Source organism: Camarhynchus parvulus, chromosome 14 (genome assembly GCF_901933205.1).
Source record: "Camarhynchus parvulus chromosome 14, STF_HiC, whole genome shotgun sequence".
Classification (NCBI taxonomy): Eukaryota; Metazoa; Chordata; class Aves; order Passeriformes; family Thraupidae; genus Camarhynchus; species Camarhynchus parvulus.
The window spans coordinates 11,893,246-11,916,632 of record NC_044584.1 but is presented as its reverse complement, the minus strand read 5'-3'; the positions used below and the strand labels follow the sequence as shown (position 1 = coordinate 11,916,632).

General features: G+C 41.3%; 1 protein-coding gene across 5 annotated transcripts in view; it reads left to right on the top strand.

Annotated features, from left to right (window-relative positions):
- XYLT1 (xylosyltransferase 1) overlaps positions 1-23,387 on the top strand; it is a 177,466-nt gene that overhangs the window by 92,414 nt on the left and 61,665 nt on the right. For all 5 annotated transcript variants that reach the window (XM_030957983.1, XM_030957982.1, XM_030957981.1 and 2 more), the window contains 2 exons: positions 20,964-21,136; positions 21,776-21,978. In XM_030957983.1, coding sequence (XP_030813843.1) covers positions 20,964-21,136; positions 21,776-21,978 — 376 coding nt within the window. The remainder of the gene's footprint in view (positions 1-20,963; positions 21,137-21,775; positions 21,979-23,387) is intronic.

The window sequence follows — 23,387 nt, the reverse complement described above, 5'->3', positions numbered from 1 at the left end:
CTGGCACATGGCATCTCAAGGAAATGCCGGGAGCAATGCATGACACAAGGAATGGGGGGCAGAAGGGATGGAAAATTTATGGTCAGCAGTCCTAGTTCTCACCAAGGCTCTGTTTTGGAAAATGTTATCATTTTATGGAGCATTAAAGGGGGAGCGTGGGCAAGCGTGGGAGAGGGAAATGGCTGAGTATGTCCTTGCTGCAAACCTCCTGGGAAGAGAGTGCGAGGGTAGCAGAAGCTCAGTGAGTATTTTGATAAAGATTACTGTGTATGTACAGAGATGAAAGAAAAGTACTTAAGTGATCATTAGTGCTTCCCAGTGATCCTGAAATGTGTGGACAGTGTTGGTGGGGAAAGTCAAATACAACTATGGCTAAAGAAAATTGTTGGTATGAAGGTATGAACTGGCGGGTAGAAGAATCAGAAGGACCAAGAAACCCAACCAAAAACAAAAGCACCAAGCCCAGCCTCCCCTGTACAAGGAAAATTTGAGCCCCATGCATAACGTCTTTCATATAAAATTGTTGTTGGACCTCTGGAGTTGGACCCATTATGCTGATTTTAGTAGACAGACCCTGAAGAGGAAACATGGTACCTAATTATCTTAATTTATTCAGTGCTAAGCAAGCAGCTGTGCACATTAGTACTGGACTGAGCTTGAGTTAAGCTTCAGTGTTATTCTTTCCTAATTTGACGTTCCAACCATAACAAAACTGTGTCAGGGTGTCAGTGTAACATACTAATTGTGAGCAGGCAGCTTTTAGATTTGCTTTTTGTTTTAAGCCTAAAATGCCACCAAGGACAAAGGAGCACAGATTCAGCTCTGTCTTTCTAACCACTGCACTTCTCCAAGTACCATTACTTCGCAAATACTCAGTTTTCATGGGAATCTGCAGCCAATGAACTATTATTTTGAGAATGGGGAAGTGTTATGTTCCAGAAATGCCATGCTAGCTGCAGCTTGAGGCTGCCACAGTTTAGCTTGAAGCCACTGGCACTGAGTGTATTGCTTTTAAAATAATTGGGGGGAAACTATTGACATTTAATTTCTTCCTCCGGAGCCAAGGTGAAGAATTTTTCTGTTTTGTGGCTTCTTGAAACAATGCCTTGAATTTATACAGAGTTTGTTACTGTATTAAAAATATAATTAAAGGGAATGCACCCTGTTTCAGGAAGGTTTTTAAAAGGGTACATTTCTTTGATGTATTTCAGGAGTCACTGAGCTTTATGAGATCACTGGTTTGTAATGGCTTCCCCTGGAAATGAGGAAGAGTTGTTTAAGAGATCTAACTCTGAATTAAAATGCCAGCAATCTAGGCAGGAAGCCAATCTTACAGGACATTATTGCCATTTTAAGATTCCAAACCATAATTTGTTTCTGTTGCAAATATTTCTTATGCAGAAGGTAGTTTTAAAACATCCATCTTTTTTCTCCGTGGGTAATCATGACTTCCATAGAAAAACTGAATGACAAGAATATGTAGCTGAGCAACCTTGAAAAAGATTTTGAAATTGCTCATTGTATATTTAGTCTTCCAAGTAAATGCTTGTCTTTGATAGTTTGAGAGTGTGTTAGAAGTGAATAGCCCTGATTCACTGCTCACACAATTTTAATATCCAACTACCTCACTGTTTTATCACTTAGTTGTGTCAAATAAGTTACTCCTGATTGGCACCTTTGTAAGGAGGAACAGAGCACTCCCATCTCCCAGTCCCTACTGCTGTCACCATCAGGTTCAGCTGAATGCACAGTAAAGTCTAACGCATTTTACAGTTTTGCTATAAAATAAGATATTGGTTTAAAGTCCTGGCCCTACTGAAAGGCCCATGGCAAACGTCCATCATTTTTCCTCTCTAGCTTTCTCGCCATCCCCCAGGGAGGCCAAAGAATTTTTCAGTCCTTTCTTTTAGGGCTTGCTACAAGCTGAATGGTCTCTATCAACTCTTGTGTTCAGTGCTCACCCATTTGTTCTCATCCACAGATGTTATTGTAAAATGATGGAAGATTTAAGCCAAAAAGCAAAATTGTGCTGCAGGAAAATCATTGTCTAGTAACTCGAACTCTGTGGTCTCTGGAAAAATAATTTGCATAGCAATTGTATATGCTTTCAAATTGTGGAATTTGTAGGATTTTTTCTGAAGGCCTGAATTGCTTTTTGTCTTTTAAAACAGAACCCTGTGCCTGAGAGCACTGTCCAAAACACTCTGTCAGCCTTGGAGCCCTGACCACCTCCTGGGGAGCCTGGTCCAGGGCCCAGCCACCCTCTGGGTGAAGAATCTTTTCCTAATATCCAACCTGAACCTCCCCAATCGCCTGCAACAGTTGTAGGTCCTGTCAGAGAGCACCTCAAAAAGAGCTGTCAGTTAAAAGGATCATTTTCTGCAAATCTCTTTGGAAACCTCACTACTCAGCTGAAGTTCAGGGCAGCCCTCAGTGTAACTAGAATGTAATTGTTGATATAATTCTCTTTGTTGCAAGATGATTCTGTCTCTTTTGTGGAGACATTCTTGCCCATACTAATGGAAGTGTTTTGTTGAAGTCTTGATTAATTTCATTACAAGTTGTAGGAGAAGCACTTTGCTGGTGAGAATGCACCTTTGTTGGTGCCTGGCTGTAAACAGCAGCTTAAGCAGCCTGGCTGCTTACTCACCTGCAGTTTTAATTGCAAAAGGAGGGTTCCAGGCAGCTGGTGGATATTGCTGTGCAGTGGAGCTTTGCAATCCCTGCTACTCCCAGGCTGAAGCTCTGTGTGTGTTACTGTGCTGCACAATCATGTGGAGCTCGACAGGAGTATGACTAAACAGAACCATACATTGTCATGTTCTGCATCTATTTCTGGGCTGTGATTCATTCTGGGCAATTTAGTGAATAGTAGAGGGGAAAAGGGAAGTTCAAAAGAGAAATTTACTGCAATATATGTTTTACCCATTTGTACTTTCTCTTTTGCATGGGATTGAGGTGTGGGTGCTCTGGAAGAATTTCCCTGTGGCACTCTGAGCAGGTTTGAGGATCTGTCCCCAAATCATTCTCTCTATCTGAGAAAGTCTCTTTGGTCATTTATTCAAAATCATGTGAGGAATATACCCCTTTGCAGAAGGGAAAGCTGGACAGGAGAGCCCAGCCTGGCTCATTTGGCCACCTTGTCACAGAAGGAAATGGCTAAGGAGAGGTGTGTGTGAGATAAATGTGAGGAGAGCTACCAAGAGACATTGTGGAAAAGACTTCTGTATAACACACACTGGACTTGCCAAGCCCGAGCAGAGGGAGGCTACACAGACCTGATGTGGTTTTGTAAACAAATCCATAATTTTCTGCCAGGAGGTGATCACAAAGCCAAGCTTCCTGTGAAGTGTTCAGAGCAAAGTGGGCTAGAATTGTAACTGATGTAATAAAGTAGCTTTGCTGACCCCTCTTAAGTGATGTCTTACTTCAGTAAATGTATTCTATAACCTTTATCAGCAAACCATAAAATGTCTCTATGCACTTCTATCATCAAAATTTTAAATTCACTGAGAAATAAACAAGACAATTTTGTTCTTATAGGAGCAAGCAAAGATAAAGAGGTAGGGATTCTTGTCTTACCAGTCTGTGGAAGTTTGCAGTCCAAAGCAAAGCCCATCTATCCAGCACTTGGGAGTAAGAACAGCTGTATGGCAGTTCTGATTCTGAAAACGTTCTACCTTGCAGATCCCTGAAAAGCAAATGAGAAAATCACTTCTGACAGGCTCATGAGGAATATTACAAGGAAGCTTCAGACATCTCTGGCATTCTTAACCTGGTCATCAGAAAGGAAATCTTAGTGAGAAATCCTACTAGATTCAGCTCCCTCATTTACAATTGAAAAGGCTGCCGTTGGCACACAAGTTCACTCATTTTCATTTCTCTCAATCATTTCTGGCCATTTGTAGACATAATTTGCCAAACATGCAAACATTTGTGTTGTCATGGCATTTGCTTTCCATTGCTGCAGCCTGCAAAATTTTAGGAAATAAATCAGGGATGTTAGGGGGCCCCTAAGGTGCAAACTTGAAATCACTCAGAAAATTCTACTGAAATCCATTCAAGCAGAAGGATCACTTCAAGAAGAAGAAGAAGGAAAGATGCAATGTGGTTGCTCTATAAGTTATTAAAGAGCGCTAAACTAAGGAGGGACAGCAGGAATATGCTCCATTACACCACATCATGGGCCAACCAAATAAGCACTTATAGAAGTTAAGATCTAGACTAATACAGGGGAAACTTGGCTTTTATTCTTTGATGTGGCACAGGCTCATTGGGACGCCTCAGACAGCTCATGTCATGTTCAGCCCATTTATTTATTTAACTCCATTGCAGATACATGCAGAGGAAAAATGAGGGTGGTGATGTTACAGTTAGTTTGGTGTTAATGTGGATTTTAAATCCTGTTTATCAAGAGACTTTGAAACCATTTTGTTAAAAAATAACAGGTTTTTTTCTGAGTTCCCTCTACTTTTGGAGTTTGCTCTACAAAAGTGTCTTTAAGGAGGAAAAATTATCTCTTTTCTCTCTTTCTCTCTTTCTCTGGTAGCTATCAGTATGTCTGATGTTTTTGTACCAGACCAAATCTGTTCCCTTTGTTTCAGAGTGCTTAGGAAGGGAACTGTGGTTTTACTTATCATATATTTCAAAGCCTGCCTGGTGCTATATTAGTTTCCACAATAAATTTCCCAAGGTAAAGTGACAAACCAGTAATTTTTCATTATGAATCAGCTATCCATGAAAGATTGGATTTAGGTCAAAATTTATTACCCTATGGAACTGAAGCCAATATTTAACATAGTGTCAGCTATCTTGATATTAGAGAATTTTAATGGCTATGCAATTTTATTCAATGATGAAGTTATTTCAGTTGTGTAGTGTATGTCTGGGCAATTTGATATACAGAACCTTGAGATGAAAATTGGATAAACATGGAAAATGGTGATTGATTGGTGGAAGGTTGCAATAATGTCTGCCTTGATATACCTTTTATTGTTAAATTATTTATCTAATGCAATCTCCTACACTTTTAGTAGTCTTTAAGTTGGCATTAAATCGATGTTTAAGTCTTCACAGTCAGAAAGGCCTCATAACTCAAACTGATAAATATCTTCTAACACATCAGGTGGAATAATGATCCATCTTAATATCTGAAAGTAAAAAAGGTGTTATTCTTTCTGTTTTCTATGAATCCCTATCTTTATTCAGATAGTAACTAAATCTAGTGAAGAGTGAATAGGAATGTGAGTTCCCTTCTGCCTTAAAGGCAGCAATATTTTTGAAAATTAATGCTGGAATTTTATTCAAATAGTAGGAGGCTTTTCATTTTTTGAGATGGAGATAGAAAAAGTTATCTTATGGAAAAATAGAATCTCCAAATGAGTTTTCACCTTAAAGCATTACAAATTTATTTCAACTATGCCTGAAACCATCCAGCTGCAATACCACAGGGGTGCCCTAAGTACACCCTCAGTACTTGGTAAGTTTGTCCAGAATTCAAGTAGAATGTGAGCACCTTGCATCATCCCTGAATCATACATTGCAGAGCTGCTGAAATATTTTTCATCATTTGCATAAATCTTGTGTAGAAGTAGTTGTAATTTGACAGTTTTCTTTATCTGAGTTGAGAACTGAAACCTGTAATTGTTAGCTGGCCTAAACTCGTGTAGCTTCGTTTGGATAAAGCAGTGAACCAAACCAACCCTGCAGCTTTTCTGAAATGCCATCATCTCCCTTCCGAACAGCATCTGCCTGTGCTGAGGCAAAACTGAGGAAATCCTACATTTCTTCAGATTAATTGGATTAAGCTAGACTGGAAATTGTGTAATACTACACAGGAGACATTTAGGAACCCCCAAAACCTCCAGCTTCAAAGGGCAGTTTTGGTAGCAGTTCAGGCTCCCTACCTGGGCTTGTTTATTGCTCTGAACATTGCAGATTTACTTTTATGATTCATAATCATCCATAAAGAAATTCAGCTGTTATTTAAAATGCTCTGTTGGGAATGCTCAGTAGTTATTAATTAATAATGCATCAGTAAAGCAACAGAAGGGCAGGTAAAGCTGCAGTTACAAGTATTGGCTGGGTCTCTGCTGCCTTCAGAATTGTGGTTATGTCTTGTTTCCCCAGGGTTAGCTCATCCTTGAGACTCTGGGGTTTCCTCTTCATATTCCAGGCACTTTCTGTAGAAAATACTGACTGGTGCATGAATTTATCCACAATTAAAAGTAAACCAAAATGCCTGTTAACATTAACAGGTATAAACTTACTCCTAACATTTTTTCAGTGCCAGAAACCTGTCAGGGACTTGTGAGAACAAAAAATAACTCAGTAATTTCTTTTAAATGAAGAAATTTTAGGGCTAACTATAGAAAAAGAAAAAAGCACACTAAAATCTACTTTGAAGTGCTTTTATATATTGCTAAAGAGTTTTATAGACAACAGTGCCAGTGAGGATCAATGCTGTGAATGTCAGTGCAAACCTGGTGTCAGTGGGGTTAGAGATGGACCAGCTGAATGTTGCTGCTTTTGAAGAAAAGAGAATTAACTGCTTGGAGATTTCCTGTACCCCCTGCTGGCCCAGAGCTGAGCTCTGTTTGGCAATATTTTTTTGTATTTTTGCTTTCATGCTGATTACCACTTTTGCAATGTGTCCTATTTTTGTGTAGTAATTGGTAATCTGGAAAATTTACTTGGTGTGCAAGATTTAATATTAGGTCCTGCTGTCATGCTGACAATGAATTAGCTTTTTGGACTCTATCATATGTTCTCAGCAGGCACATATGTAATTAAAATGAGCCCACGTTGAGTTTCATATTAACACTCAAATCACCTTTGGCAAAAGGTCTCTGTGTTCTTTTGGGATTATACTCTGGGGCAATGTAATTACAGTGTCAAGTATAATTTTTACCTTTAAATACTTCTTCATTTACAATAATATTAAACTTTTCCATACTGGTTCACTTTTGGATTTATGAAATGATTTTTTTCTAATAAAAGTGTCGCCAGCGCAGGCATTCTATTTCAGATGTTGTCTTCAACTCGAAGAAAGTTGTGCTGTTGAACAGTAAGGATTTGGTGGCAGGAGACATTGGATTTGTTCACATAAAAATGCATTCCAGAAATTAAATTATTTCATAAAGTTGGTACTTGCTGTGATAATAGGGGCAGGGTGATCCAGTCTCATAGAAAAATGGTGCGAATGAATGGTGTGTGTGTGTGTGTGTGTGGATAAACAGTTCACCTTCTAGCAATAGTGTCTTGAGAAATAATATGAAGAGATTTTTCATCATTCTTTTAATGTCAAAATAAAGATAGGGGGAATTAAATTATACTTGAAAGAAATTGCAGCTCAGGTGTTTTTGATTCTTCTAGCCATAATGGAGGATTGTTAAGGAGGCTCAAAGTTAATCTGCATTTTTATAGATCAAGGATTGTTCAGAACTGGAACATGAGGAGAATTTGGCTCAGACATGCTAATTCTCTTTTGATTCTGATTTTACACTGTCCATTCTCCATTGATTGCAGAGGGGCTGCAGAGTAGGAGATGGACTGAAATGAATTCAGCAGAACTGAATGAAGTTATCTTGTTACTACTCATTAACTCCCTCCTTGCCTTAACAAATAATATTTCTTCTTGGCTCAATTACAAATCATCTTTGGAGGGTTTAGCTTTTAGGCTGTGAGGAGGTTGAGTTCCTGGTGGCAGAGCCTCCCAGGGCTGTGTGCAGAGCAGCAGCTGCGGTGAGACCTTGCTGGAGACCCCGATGGTTCCTGGCTGGGCAGGGCTGGGGCTGCTCCTCTCTGTGCTGAGCTGCTGCCATTGGGGTCCCTGTGTTTGTTACAGAACTATTCCTGCAACAGACCTGCTGGGGCTGTTTTCCTCCTCCCTGCCTGAGGTGCTGGGTGTCTGAGGGCTCTGAGCACTGCCCTGGCTCTGCAGGTCATGGCAGCTCTGAGCGCCCGACAGCCAGGGAGCTTTGGGTTGTTACTGCAGTCCTCTGCCAACATTTCTTGGTTTTCCTGGTCTCTTTTTTAAATAAACATGTCATTTTACAATCTGTGAGATGCTCCTTGCGTTTCACACGTTTTCATCTCCTAAATTAGGTTTACTTAGCAGTTTTGCAGCCAGTTGATGATTTTCATGCCCTACTGTACCATAAAAGCCAAGTTGTGAATGAATTTGTTTGGGGCTCTGTCATTTTAGAGGAGGAACTGAATTACATCTCAACACGAGTTGTTTGCAATTTGGGGTTTTTTATTTTTCTCTTTTAAGCCTCCCTTTGTGATAGGGATGATCAAATAGCTTGTGTATGAATGAGAGATGGCAGGAGGAAAACCCAAATATGGGAAACCAATACTGCTGGGTTACATCTAGACCTTCAAAGCAGTTTTAAGCACTTGCTTTACCTAATTAAAATGCATAACAACTTGGATGTGTGCCCTGTCTCACAGTGTGCTGCACCTTTAAGTTATTCTGGAGATCCACACTAATGCACAGCTCCCTTCTGCCAGGCTCCCCAAATTCAGAGGGGGGGATGAGCTGTGAGAGGCTCCCTGTGCCAGGGTCCTGCTCAAACCCTGCTGGCACACAGGCAGCAATGCTGGGAGGCAGGATCAGTCCCAGCTGCAGGAAATGGGAACTGCCTGGGGCCAAATTTAGTACCTCTGACTGCTGACGTGAAATGAGGTTGCAGAATGGGAAGAGAGACTCCGAGGGGCAGAGTTAAGATAATTTTAGAAATTATCTCCATTATTATTTTTGTCTGTAAAAAGGCAGCATGAATTTTTTTGTTTCAGATGTTGCACAGATACTCCTCTTGTGCAGTATAGAGAAGACCCCTCTACAAGTTACTGTTTAAGCAGCTCCTTGACATCCAAGGGCCTCATGGACTTTGTTAAAATCTGAGAGAAATTTATAACTCATTTACAAGTTATGGTATTATTGTGAGAATGCATTTTGCATACAAATTTTCCCCAGATGCTTTTAACAGCAGCCAGTAACTTATTTAGTCAATAAAGTGATGTTTTCTGCACATTGGATTTTTTAACAAAACTGTAATGTCAATTGAAATACAGAAAAATCACTTTATGCTGCTTTTGTTGAACATTTTCTGATGCTGGCAATTTGATTTTCCCTTTGTTTTCCTCTAGTGGTATGTTAATGGGATCCTTTTATTCTGTGATGGAGTAATGGAGTGCAAGTCCTTTATTTTAGCAACAAGACTCTGCTGTTTTGTTCTATCCTTTGCCCATCACTTTAAATGTGAATATACATCCTCGTGAATACCAGCCCAAACAATTTTCATGAGAACATTTAAAAAATCAAGCTCAGTTAGTTCATATTAATTTGTTCCTTGCTGGCAAGAGCTTTGTATTAAGAGCTGTTTTCCCTGCTGTTTCAGAGGGGTGAATGTTGGAAGTGCTGCCCCTGCCAGATGTGTCAGGGCTCAGGTTTGGTGCAGCTGCAGCTGGGCTGCTCCAGGCAGGGCTGGGGCTCAGCCCAGGGCTGGGGAGGGGGCTCTGGAGCAGAGCAGGTGTTCAGCAGCTTCTGCTGAGTGCACGTTTCACTCACACAGAGCCCATCACAATGAAGCATGGAATTCAAGATATGATTTTCAAGGCACCCTAATTGGATTAGAGGGATTGTGTTAAAGATATGTTGGCTATGAAATGTTTAGAGGATTAATGCCCGATGATTTTTTTTTCCCCTTCTTAAACCATCTTTACTAATCCCCCTTGATCAGAAGCAGATTCTGGAAAGCATTCCAGCCAGGAAGGAGAGCCCAGCCCTACCTTCCCCATCTACAGGAGGAGACACTTAGGCTGTTATATTCACTGCACAGACCAAAATTCTCCATTTTAGTTATATCCAGAGTACTCACTGTCACTGCTGCTTGTTTTTTTCTGAAAATGTGAATATTTATGTCCTTAACATTTTCCATATTAATGAACAATTTTGGGATGTAAGGGTGGCCTGTGTAAGAATTAACATCCATCTGTTTTGTGTTTTAACCTGTCTGCATATGCTAAAATCTAGCTCAAGTAGTGCAGTGTCATTTATTAATCAGATGTTATTGTAACTGAGCATACCATACAATTACATTTTTGAAGTCTGCTGAAGGAACCAGTGTTAATTGCTTACAGTAGAATCTATTTGCTGGTGGAAGTGTCACAATATAATTATGTTTTTTCCTCTGTCTGACAAGCAATAGACTCAGAGAAGATTGGTCCTTTTGTCCTTCTCTGTTGAGTAAAATTATTCACATTCCACAATAACCCTTTATGTAGTACACATAGTAGCAAGGAGTACACTGGTGCTTTCTGGAAGCACAAAAGCTGATCAATTATAAAATAATTCATGTGTTACTTTTCACATGGGCAAATGGGAAGTACTTTGGGTCATTTGACAAAACCATTGCTTGCCAGTGTCCTTTGACATAATGGATATTTGACAACAGTTATGTGTCAAAAAATCAGTTATGCTGAAAACGTGTAGAGAAACTGCATTTGTTTCTGGGGGAAGCTTGTTTTTTAGGTGTGCTATTTTACTTTAAATGCTTCAGTTCCCTCTGTTTCCTAGCTAATGTACCAGTGTATACAAACTCAAGGCATATATGTATTTATTGTACCTACACATGCATGAATCTGATATCTGACACATCTTTTATTGCCACAGTGTGAGATTCTTAGCAGTGCTTAGTCTTTGAAACCTGTAAAGTTTAACTCCAAGGGATGCAGGGGAAGCAGATCCTGACAGCTTTGCAGTGAACCTGCACAGACCTGTGCTATTTATCTTTTCTCTCTCTTTTGACCGTACTGTGAAATTCCCATTAATTTCACTCACACTGCAAGTGCCAGCTAAAACATGAGGCTAAACTTTCCCATTTTGTACCATGTTGGCACAGGGAACAGGAATGAGGGTTGATATTTGCTTCTGCTAGTGCAGCCTTTATTCTCAGTACCTAACTTGACCTTTTCAAACCAGCTATGTAAAATACATGTGAAAGTCTTTACTTTTTGGGTCTGTTTCCAACACTATGTTCATAATTATCTTGAACAGAGAATAAAGGCAGACTCTGTCCTTCCAATTCTACATTCAAAAAATAGGAGACAGATGTAATGGAATCTCAAAGGGAGGATTAACAGACGAGATACTCATATGGTATAAATTAACTTGGTCCTGGCCTTACACCAGCTGATTGTAATGATTAACTGTTAATTTCTTGAGGTTATTTGGGGGAAGAGATACTTTACATAGGACTTGAAAGATGACAGCACAGTAAAACAGAAAGGGAAAACATTGATCAGGCAGGTAACAAACATGCTTTTATCTACCTATTCATTTCTTGGTAGTCTCAGCAGTACATAACATCTCCTGGGAGGTTATGTGAAGTAGAGATGTGTGTAATTGCTTGTGTTTTCACTCCTTATTGATTATTCTTGCTGTGAGCATGAGAGGAAGAGATGGTATAAAGGTTACGGTGTGCCAGTCTCCAAACACACTGGAACAGACACTCCAATCAGCAGAGGCTGTTTCAAATGCTAATTTGAACTATAAGCCTTGATATACCTCGGTTGCTATTTTGCTTAGTATTTGTTATGTTGGTTGTTCCATAGTAACTGACTTTCAAGTTTCTGTTCCTTGAAGGCTTAAACTTCCTGATGATTTTAGACAGAAAGCCTGAACTGAAATAAGGGCATTTTCTGCATATTCTTCTTGTTCTGCACAAGAAATCTAAAAGCTTTTTGGAGGGAAGGGAGTGAGGCTCTTCAGAGAAGAGCTGACTCCAAAGCCCATTGTTGGTTTTGGCCTGAAGGGTGGTGAGGCTGTCACTGGTGTTCCAGTTGGGATGTGATCCATCTGCAGCAAGAGGGCTGGCAGCCCCTGGAGTGGAATTCAGGCCACCTAAATCAGTAGTTGATTGTTCAGAAAATGCAAACTGTGAATGAGGTTTTATAAATATTTCAGTCTGGCTGTGTGTCATCAGTTTTCTTGGGAGTGGTGGGATGACTTCTCTTGTATGACAAATTCCTGTTCTCATCAGTTTGGGGCTGTTGATGGGAGCATCCTTAGCAACAGCCAGTGGTGGATAAGATAACTAAACACATGCTTCATTTCAATCCTTTCACTTCTTGCCTTCTGTAACCCTTCCCCTCCTAACAAGCACAAGTCAGCTCTTGGAGCACAATTGTCTCCTCCTGCAGTGAGCTTTCTGTCAGAGGAGGGTGGCTTCACACAGTGGGAAAACTCTCACACCTGATGTGTTAGCCAAAAAATACAGGGCTGGTGCTGTCCCTTTTATCTTGGGTGCATTGTCATGGAACTGGTGCACTCAGGAGCTGCTCCTGATTGCAGTGATGAGCTGGTTGGGGTCCATAAGTTTTGACTCTGAGCTGGAAATGGGCTGTGGTTATGTCCTGAGAGCCAAGCTTGAAAATATCTTTTATTTGAGTTTCTTTTTAAGGCTGTGTGACAGAGGCACCTGTAAATAGTGGTTTTCCTCTTTTTTTTTTTTTTTTTTTGGTTTCCAAGGGTGTTACCGCTTAAATGTTAAGTCGCAGGGTCAAAGAATGGTTTGGGTTGGAAGGAACCTTGAAAATCATCCTGCCATGGGCAGGGATGCCTTCCACTAGACCAGGTTGCTCAAGGCCTTATCCAACCTGGCCTTGAACACTTCCAGGGTTGGGGCATTCACAATTGGCCTGAGCAAACTTGTTCCAGTATGTCACCATCCTCATGGTAAAGAATTTCCTCCTAATATCCAACCCAAATTTCCCTTCTTTCAGTTTGTAGCCATTGCTCCTTGTCCTGTCCCTGCAGTTCCTGACCAAGGGTCCCTCTCCTGTAGGCCCCTTCAGACACTGCAAGGTTGCTATGAGGTCTCCAGAGAACCTTCTCTTCTCCAGGCTGAACAGCCCCAAGTCTCTCAGCCTGTCTCCACAGGGAAGGTGTTCCAGGTGTTCTCTTATCCACGGCCTCCTGGGCTGCTCCAACAGCTCCCTGTCCTTACCTTGGGGCCACCAGAACTGGTTGCAGCTCTCCTGGTGGGTCACAGGAGCAGAGCAGAGGGGCAGGATCCCCTCCCTCGACCTGCTGCCTGCTCTGGATGCAGCCCAGGACTGGGTTGGGTTTTGGACTGTGAAGCCAAGCTAAGGTGTAAGGTGCAAGGAATCATTGCTCTTTGCTAGGAATCCTTGTGGCTGTTCTTGGATCTGCTTTACTTTACATCTCTGAAGTCCAGTAATGTCACTGGATATTGTAAAAATAGCCTGATGCTCATTTAAAAGGCATTTTGCATCCACCCTAATAACACTGATCACGATGTGCTAATTGGCTGTTAATTGATATGATAAACACTATTATTACAAGATTCATTCTAATTCAACATTAATTAATTTACTGTTGCTTTTGAGTGTTATTTATTCATGGCAGTCGGTAGGAATAGGGAGAAAATGCTTGACTAACACACTCCAGCAAAACTACAAATAATTGAGATTTGTCTCCCAGGAATGCTACCATTTCCATAATTAGGATAGTCAGAAAAGCAAGCTTGTTACAGAGATGATTGGCCTGCCTAGATAAGTATTGTAGTAAATTAAGTTTAGTGTGTCTTGCAAGTGCAGTATAGTGGAATCTGATAATTACTTGGTCATTTGCAAATCATAAAAATGGTTTCAGTAATGAATCAATAGTGACTGCAGGATAGAACAAATTTTTTGTTTGAAATATGGTAGGGTGCTTCAAACCAAATGCTGCTTGCTTTTGCTGGAAATTTAGTGAATATGAGTGTGCTGCTGCACGCACACACATACACAGACCCTGAAGGCTGATTTTGAACAGTTCTGTGTTCTCCCAACTGCTTTTACAGGTTTGTGATACAAAAAAATTCTGTCCTTGTTCTCAAGGTTTTTCTGTTTCTTCATTTACAATGAATTCTGCAAATCATGTGAAAAAAAGACACATTCACCGAATTTTCTGGTGCAGGGTGTCTTTCTGGATTTGTGTAATGGATGATGTCTGCTCCAGTGGGTTCTTGAGTGAGTCTTAGAAGTGCTGCATGCAGCACAAATGTTACACAGCCGTAACAGGAGGATGACAAAGCTGGGGTGGAAGTGGTTTCTTTTAAATTCCCAAACTGAGAAATATCTTTGGGGTTTATTCTCCTTAGAATAAAATAGAAAAAAATAATCTTCTTATAATCCAGCTGTGAATATGAAACAGTTCTACATGTGTCCTCTATCTTCCTACCTTTCTTCTTTCATGCCTTTTATTTTTCATGGGCAGCAGAACTGAACATACATCTGTAATTACAGTGAGTTTCCCTTTTTATATAAAATTTTCAGGGATGCAGAGCTGCTTATCAGCTCACAAACTCACTGTAGAGAATCTCCCAGTGGTCTCATGAAGGGAATTTCCATCTGTAAGGCAGTGACTCTTCTCCTCTGACTACCCTAAGTTTATGCTGTCACCCTCTGAAATGATTAAAGAAGACTCAAAATGCCCACATCAGCAGCTCCTTTGTTCCAAGCCAGGGCTTCTTCTCAGCATGGAAAGAACATTACTGAAATCTGTCTCTTTAATGTTAAATGCAGTAGCCACTGAGTGCTTCTAAATTATCTCACTGCTTCCCTCCTGCCTTGCATTGATTTCTTGCTTATGGGTTACTTGATCATATGAAGTTACTGAGGATCATAAATAGTTCCTGTAATTTTTGATAGAGTCTGAGACTGAAAAGTTGTAGAATAGGGTTGTTGAGATAAAACGTTGCTGCAAAAAATTGAATATCCACTACTCAATAGCAGTGGTATTTCTGAATTTTTTTCCAAAGTGCTCAATGCTAACTCAGAGATAAAAAATATAGGTAACAGCAGTTTTAAGGAAATCTACAGAACACAACTAGCAATTCTTCACTCTGTAATCATAACCATCCCTCTCTAATCCCCATGCCTGGGGACAGTTGTGCAGAAGAAGATCATCTCAACTGGTTTTACCTCTCCTACTTTGCTAAGTTAAAACCCACAAGGAAAAGCCACACCTATGACCAGGCATGATAATTTTCTCCTTCAGGAGCTTGGTTTCCTTTGCTAGAGCCCCTCACTGGCCTGGGCAGAGGATGTGCTGGGCTCAATGGGCACACAAGGCGCTCATTCCACTTTATGGTAGAGATCTTATTTACCAGAGGAGTCTTCTGCGCAGTGAACAGACCAGAGACCAGTGGGCATTTTACATATACATAATTGTAATAATTTTAAAAATATATATGTAATCAGTGCTCACCTGGAATCCTTCCTTTCACTGAAGATCTCCACAAGGACCACCATGGAAACAAGTGAATCATTTATTAGACTGGAAGTGAAAATTGGCATCCCAAAGGTGGGACCAATGTTGCTAAAGAAAGTTTTCTAGGTGCTGGCGTAGGAAAAATGGTCTTTTCATCTAAGTAAAGTTAACACAGACTGTGTTTCAGAAGTCACCTGTCCTGTGCAGGGTGTCCTCACTGGAGGGTACTGCAGCAAGTCAGACCTTCCCCTCTTGAGCCTGATGGCAAGAGATGCCCTTGCTGTGATGGACCACTGGGGCTCAGCTCCAGCAGGAGCTCTGGCTCAGCCCAGGGCAATGCTGCTGTTATCAAACCCTCAGACAAAGACTTCTCTCATCAGGTCCTGGCTCACTGGTGAATTGCTCAGTGACATTTTTTGTGGTTTTTATATAACCCTCCAACTACTTCTGTTACTAGGTCTGATACAAAATTGTTGTGTCCTAAATGAAAACATTGTATTTATTTATTTATTTTTGGTCTTGCCACCATTTGAACAAGGCAAACTCGTTTGTGCTCTAATCAAAATGGAAAACGTTTTTAGATGAAAGCCAAGCCTGGAAATTTTCAACCTGCTGTGTTGTTGAGTTGTGAGCAATTGAAGAGGAGTTTATAGTGGAAATCTGAGTACAGCAACTACCACTCAGCTGACTGTTGCAGAAATGGTCCCACTGAAGGGAATGGAGCTGCTCCTAGGAGTTTAAGTAGGGGCTACAGAGCTCTGCCTCTTTGGAGTGATTATGGCTCATACTCCTGCTATAATGACAGGGCTCCTGATTGCATCTATGGATGTAATAGCAGCAAATACTCTGCTGAACTGCACAGCAATAACTCTACTAAAGTCCTCTGTCCATTGATTCATGGCCCAAGGCACAGGGTACACACACAGCTCTGCTCAGATGGAGTCAGCAGCAGCATCCAGGTATCTCTGTGCAGAGGGAATCTGTTGGACTGCCAGGACAATACCAAACTGAGAACATGAGGTGATGGATTGATTTACAAAACATAAGATGGCTCACAAAATAGATTGAAAGATTGCTTTGTGCTGCTGGGGAAGTGTGATCCCATTAATTAACAGCAGAGGTAAGAGATCAGCAGGCTGGCTCTGAGTTATACTGGAGGATGATTGAACATAATGTGGCATCACAACAAATGTGAAAATGATTGCACTGTCTTCATTATTCTGGAATTCAGTAATACTGCAACAGTTGAAGATTAAGCTCTTAATTATGAGTATTGATTTCTCTGGACATAGAAAATGCAAGCTAAAATTGCACTACAGCTGAGATTCTCCTGTTATCTTCAAAACAGGTACAGGTTTTCCTGCTAACACATTGATGTCAGGCCTGTCAGGCTTTGAGTAGGAAGCAGAAGTGGAGACTTTACTTTTCTTAGTAAGTTTGTGACAGAGCAAAGTGCTGTGGTTTTGTTTTCAGTGGAGGTAGCACAATAAATGCTCCTTGATACAAGGGCTGGAAGATGAGCTTGGGTGTGCACTTCCCCTTCTGCTGAGGTTCCAGTTTCTCTGGGGCAAGGCAATGTGAGGAGCTGCTCTTCTATTCTCTGTTCCCATTGTGTAATGGAACAGCAAACTTTGAGGAAGCTTAAGTCCTGCTTCAAGGGCAGGGCTGTTTCACCTGTGCCAAAAGGCCATAAAGAGGATGTTCCATCCACTCTCCCCACTGACTCATATGTGCAAAGCAATTTTGTGGGTAGAGCTGTGCTCCCAATATGGAACTGTAACAATCATGTACTTCATAAGTTTTGTTTTATTTTGTGTTAACATTGTGGGGGTTTTATTATGGTTTATAAAGCACTGATGGTTTTTGTTTTACTTTCTGTTGACATTCTGGGCTTTTTATTAAGGTTTGTAAAGCACTGGTCTGTGTAAATTATCCCAGAAAAAGGGAATTCCCCAAACATGTAGGAAACTTCATTTAACAGGCAATATTCTCACCCTGAGAAGCTTTCTAGGTGAGATGGAGTACACCTCCAGTCCCACTGCCCCAAGTGATCTGTGCAGGAGGAGATGGGAATTCTCTTGTGTTGGCTTGACTCACTTCTCTTGGAAAGGCAGATGATGGAATGTTGAGAGGTGACAAGTGTAGTGAAGGCTGGGCATAGGGAGTGCTGCAGAGGGAAAAAGCTGTCCATGAATCTGTAGCTGCTGGGTGAGAAGGTGGTGATCTTGGCAGCTGCTTTTTGCAGGACTGAAGTGGCTGAGGGTGGAGCTGGAATCAGCACTGAGGCTGAGCTTAGTGCATGGAGAGGATGCAGTGCAGTGAGGTACTGAAGGAGCTGTCAAAATCCAAGTGCTTCCTTAAAATCCTTTTAGATTTTTATCACTAGTGAATGGATATTAAGTGAACTCATTCTGATGCATTTTCTGTGTATCCTGTCCCAACAGCCTGAAGAGGATGAGCTCCTACCTGGGGCAGCTCATTAATATGTAGGCACTGACATGATGAGCTGGGCTTTGGTCTGCATGAGTTTCATAGAAATGAAGTGGCTGGAGCTATTCAGGTCTTGACATTGCTCATACAGATCTGAAGTCCTGCTGGTTTTTTTAGTAAGCAGATCCTCAACTGAATGTTTCCTGCCAATTTCGTCTTCTTTGCAAACCAGGCTGGTTCTTTATCAATGAAGTAGTCTGCAAAATAGAGGGTGCTGAGCAGCCATGAGCTAAAACCAGGAAAGTGACAGTATAGAGCAAAGTAGCAGGTAGTCTGACAGATGGAAAAAGTGTAGCAATCTTCCTTTGTGAAACTCCAGGCAGCCACAAATAGGATTATATTTAAAAAGCCATAATAGTATGCAGGTGGTAAATGCAAGTATAAAAATCCTAAACCTAAAAGAGAAGGAAGGAAACTAGCATATGAAAAAAAAAGTTTAGAGCAGGAAAACAGAAGAGAACAAAATAAGTCCCTGCAGGAATTTATTAGAGAAAACTGATGCAGTGAGGTGGCATTTCAGGTGAAAATTTGAGAGGATTTTGTTCTCAGTAATTGCTAGATAAATGATAGCGTAGGTATTGACAGCAAGTTAGATTAAAATAAAAGGCCCACAGTATGACTATTTTAAATTCCCCTCACCTTCTGCATATCATTGCAGAAAATCACTGATTTCGAAAGAGAGGTATCCAAAAATGTAATGAAAACCACTAAAAATATTTGAGTTCATTGATGGGACATCATCAGCTTGAAATGAAAACAGTTTAAAAGAAAAATGGCTTGTTTTTGCAATTGCAATTGCCCTTCATTCCCCTGTCAGTTCTCTTTGCAAGCACGTTTTCTTTTTCTCACAGTCCCTTTTTGTCCCTGTCACTCTGCAGAAACCCTGAGCACGTGCATGGCAAAGCTCATCAGCTGCACAGGAGAAAACAGCAGAAATGGGCATAGGCCAATGGCCATAATAAACAAACTGCAAATTATAGAATAAATTAAATTTCAGCTTTCTTCCTAATGTTTTAATATTCTTCTGAGTCCTAGTGAACCATTGGTGGAGGGTTTTTAAAAGAAATGCCATTTAAATTGTTTGTGTCCCATGTAAAGTTAAGAATGACTTACGGGGCTGGAAATTTCCTAATTTCTGCATACAACAGGGAGCAATAAAGTTCATTAATTTTGAGCAGCACTACTGCACAGAGATGTTCCATGAGGGGCTGTGGGCAGGGAGGGTGTGCTGGGAGCCTCTGGGACTGTGCAGGCTCTCTGCTGGGATCTGTGTGTGCTCCTGGACAGTGACACCGCTGCCTTGTAGCCCTTGACACAGCCAGCAAAGAGCCCATTCTAGGCACAAGGGACACCTCTGACATGTACAGCTTTCCTGGGAAAAACAGACTCTGACTTGGAGAAGTGTGTTGGGGAAGCACTGCTGAGGAGAAACTTGAAGGGAGAGTTGTGGGAGATGTTGAAACCATTCCCTTCTGGGATGTGCTGCTCCCATTGCAGCAGGATCTCTCTCTCGTGGCTGAAAGGAGTGTTTCAACTACTCAAGGGCATTTCAGTACAATTCAGGACATCATATTGTCCATTGTTTGATCACCTAAACAGTGCTCTACAAACATTCAGTTGGTCTGTTTTTTCCAAGTTTATACTACTGCCTTGAACAAGGAGGAGATGCCCAAGAAGGATTAGGCAAAGGTCTTTTTTCTCTGTCCAACCTTTATTTTGTAATTATTACATTTGGAAAAGAAGAAAGCTTTTGGTATTGTTTACTTTTACCAACATATGTTTCCAGTTTCAAAAACCTGGGGAAAAGTGTCTCCCTCTCTCTTAGTCTCACTTCACTCTTGGCAAATGTCTTCCTACATGTTCCTTGTATCAAATCAAACAGACACGAGCATGTGTTTTTAATAACTGTAGGAGATGTTTTGGAAGGTGCAGTGGGCTTTGTAGCTGCACTCAGGCTGTCTGATAACTGAGCCCAGGAACAGCCTCAAATTTGTCCTACATTTGCCTGGAACAAATGTCTCCACTGTCTGCAGAAGGAGCCTGGAGGTGGGAGGAGAAAGGGACATCACAAAAGGCACTAAGTGCAGAAACTGGTAACAGCTCAGATCTTAGAAATTTGAAAATTGTACCTCTGGCAGGGGGGACACACATCAAGTATCTTTTAAGGCAACACTATTCCTTTCATTTAAAAAATAATAAAATTATAATTTGCAAGAGGAAAATTTGGGCAGGAGGAAGACTTTTGGCTTGGAGGTACTTTCCTTCTTTGTCTGCTAATATTCAAAATTTCAGGTTCTTTCTAAATCATTTTTGTTGAGAAAGGTCCTTACAAGGTCAGAGCACTGAAGAATGATGTTGTTTCATTGAAGAATGAATGTTGTGTTTTGGATAAAATTATGTTTTTCTTGCATTGTGTTCTGGTTTTTGAATTGCAGAGTGGGTACACAAACAAAACCAAAGCACTTTCAATTTCTTATTAGAAATGCCCCTCAGCTCTTCAGTTTATCAGCACATCCTGTCTGAACCTCACACTGTGGTGTTTGCTTTAGAAAAGGAACACCAGAAATGATTCTGTTAAAATAAAAATGAACAGGTATTTTAAATTGTACTGGAAGGGCCCCACTCCTCAGTGAAAAAGTGAAGACATGCAGGTTGCATTTAAATGTTCCGGGGCACATCTGCTGTTACAAATAAATGCTATCTGTCAATAATCCTCAGCAGCTGTTCAGTAGCAGAGTTCCACCAGCTTCTCAGCAGAGCTGTGCAGATCATGGGAATGAGCATCTTTGGCTAAACAGGGGGTTTCCTTCTGGGGGAACACCAGCCTTGTCAGTGTTTGAATACTTTATACACTAGTTACAAACTTGGAGGGGATTCCTTGGAAGGTTCAGATGTCTGTACTCAGGTGGAGCTTGATACAGCTCATAAACATCTGGCTACTTGTCTGTGCTTGTGCAGCCTTGTTCAGGATGAAGCCCATGGGCATGGGCTGCTGCCCAAGGGGTGGTGCCCCGGTGTGGGGACAAAGGAGAGGGGTACAGGCTGGATGGGACACGGGCTGCACCCCTCGGGAGTTCTCACCCTGCCCTACAAAGGCCTTTGAAGAGGGAGCCGAGGTGGAATGTGTACTGCTCTCTGACCCTGCCCTGTGGATACACTCAGAGATGTCCTGTGTTTTGTTTTTGAACAGGAAAAGCCAACAACAATGTTCAGTGGGATGAGGACTCCGTAGAGTACATGCCAGCCAACCCAGTCAGGATCGCATTTGTCTTGGTTGTTCATGGCAGAGCTTCCCGGCAGCTCCAGCGCATGTTTAAGGCTATTTACCATAAAGACCATTTTTATTACATTCATGTTGACAAGGTAATATATCACTGGTTATAAATTGCCTGTCTCACCATCTGTCAGTCTACCCATCCTTGTCAACTTCTTCATCTTCCCTTTACCTCTGCTGCATAAAGTGCATGTCACTTTTTGTCTCTCCATCTGTTACATGTTTGGAGCCTCTTTTTTTTTTTTTTCCCTTAAATTTTCTTTCTTGTTATCTTATTTATGTAACAGCCTTCATTTCTCCTTCTCTGTGATGAGTATCTCCCCTTGTCTGTCTGTTGTACATTTAGTTAGCAGTAACTGATAAGTTGGTGCAGAGTGAGGTGGTGGCCCATTGGATGGAGAGCTGACCTGAGGTGCCTTGGGCAAGTGACACACTGTAAAAGGGAGGTGATTGCACTCACCTCCTTTACAAAAGCCCTTTGAGCTCTGTGATGACAAATGGTGAATAAAGCTAATCACACTGGTTAGTGATTACTGTAGTTGTAACAAAAAATATTAACCAGGGTTCTCTGTACATTTAGGAAAAAGAAGGTTGTCTGCCATAGTAAGTGAGGGCAAAGCAATGGCAGCACTCAGTGAGTCAAGAAGCAGGGTAGGCCCTTGGTGAACACAGGGAGAGACAATTTTGGACAGAATAACTTGAATGTATCACTCTTCTCTCCTGTAAAGCGATCCAATTACTTGCACCGGCAAGTGCTGCAGTTTGCCAGCCAGTACCCAAACGTGAGAGTCACCTCCTGGAGAATGGCCACCATCTGGGGAGGAGCAAGCCTTCTGACCACCTACCTGCAGACCATGAAGGACTTAATGGAGATGAGTGACTGGCCCTGGGATTTCTTCATCAACCTCAGCGCTGCCGACTACCCGATCAGGTACAATGAGAATTTTAAGGATGCACATGTTTTGTTCCTAAAGAGGGTATGGAGATAAGCAATGACAGGTCTGTGCTGTGCTGCAAGAAGCAGAGGAGCAGTTTCCTTTGTTTTACAGCAGAAAACTCCTGTTGGTGAGCTGGACAGGACAGCCACAATTTAGCCAAGGATTCAACCACCTGCCTGTACCCTGTGTGTCTCCCCTTTGCCTGGGGGGGACTTTCACTGAGAGGCTGCTCCAGTTAGTCATTATTTCCCACAAAAGGGGTACCTGCAAGAGAGGAGAGGAAAGTAGCCAGAAGTGCTGGAGCTCCGCAAATGAAGCCCAGGCATGGAGAGATTCCTCCCTCCCAGGGCTCTGATTAACAGTGTCATTTGATGTCTCAGCAAGGGATGAAGGTATGAATATAGATTCAGGTACTCCTCTCCCTTCTTTTAGTACTTTTTCTGCAGAGGATAATGGCTGTAGAAGTGACAAATAAGTTGCTAGGAGTCAATTATATCTTCAGCACCAACCGTGGCCTGAATATCCTCATTCAGATGGCATCAGGCTAAGAATTTCACACACCATCACATGATAAAGCTTGTGGTTTTAAATGAAATTATATTCTTTCTGGATTTACATCACCCAGGCCTCAGAGCTGCATTCAGTAAGTTCACTACATTGTGCAAAAGTAGATAGTCTGTTAAAAACCCCAACCCAAACAAAAAAAAATCCAAAAAAACCCCAACAACAACAATAACAAAGCCACCCAAAAAACCCCCAAGTGTCCTGAAACTGTTTTTAAGTTTAGGTTGTAAGAGTTATTAAGAAGAAGAAAACACAAAATTCTTGTGACTTCTGTTTCCCTCTATGCTGAAATGAACCAATGAAAGGGGAAGTGACTTTCTTGGGCGATATCCTCATGATACAACTTGATTTTAATACTCCTGGAAGAGAAATATGCTTCCACTGGTGAGGTTTCTCCAAGATCTCTCTCAAAGTTTGAATCCCTTCCTGAAGGTGCTCTTGGACAGAAATTGCCACTGAAGTGAACAACAGCAAAACCCCTGAGCCTATGCCTCAGGAAGGATTTTGTGAGGACTGACAAAAGGCTTTATTGCTGATGCCCATTTCTAAGCATTCTCAGTGAAATGCAACACATTTTGGGGAGAAAGATTAGAGCACAAGAGTTACTGAGGTTACCTTGATATTAGAACATGGAGATTTGAATTAAGAAATCATACTATTTAAACACTTTTGATGTGCAACAGGGAGAGAACCAACAGTTTTGACATATCAACCTTGCTTATAAGGGACAGTATGTAGTTTTCTGTAAATCTCTTGAGTTTTGGGAAAAGCTAGCTTGTTATTCCTGATGATTCACTTTCCTGGTGAGGAATGCTGTATTGATGCTGAAAAGTGGACT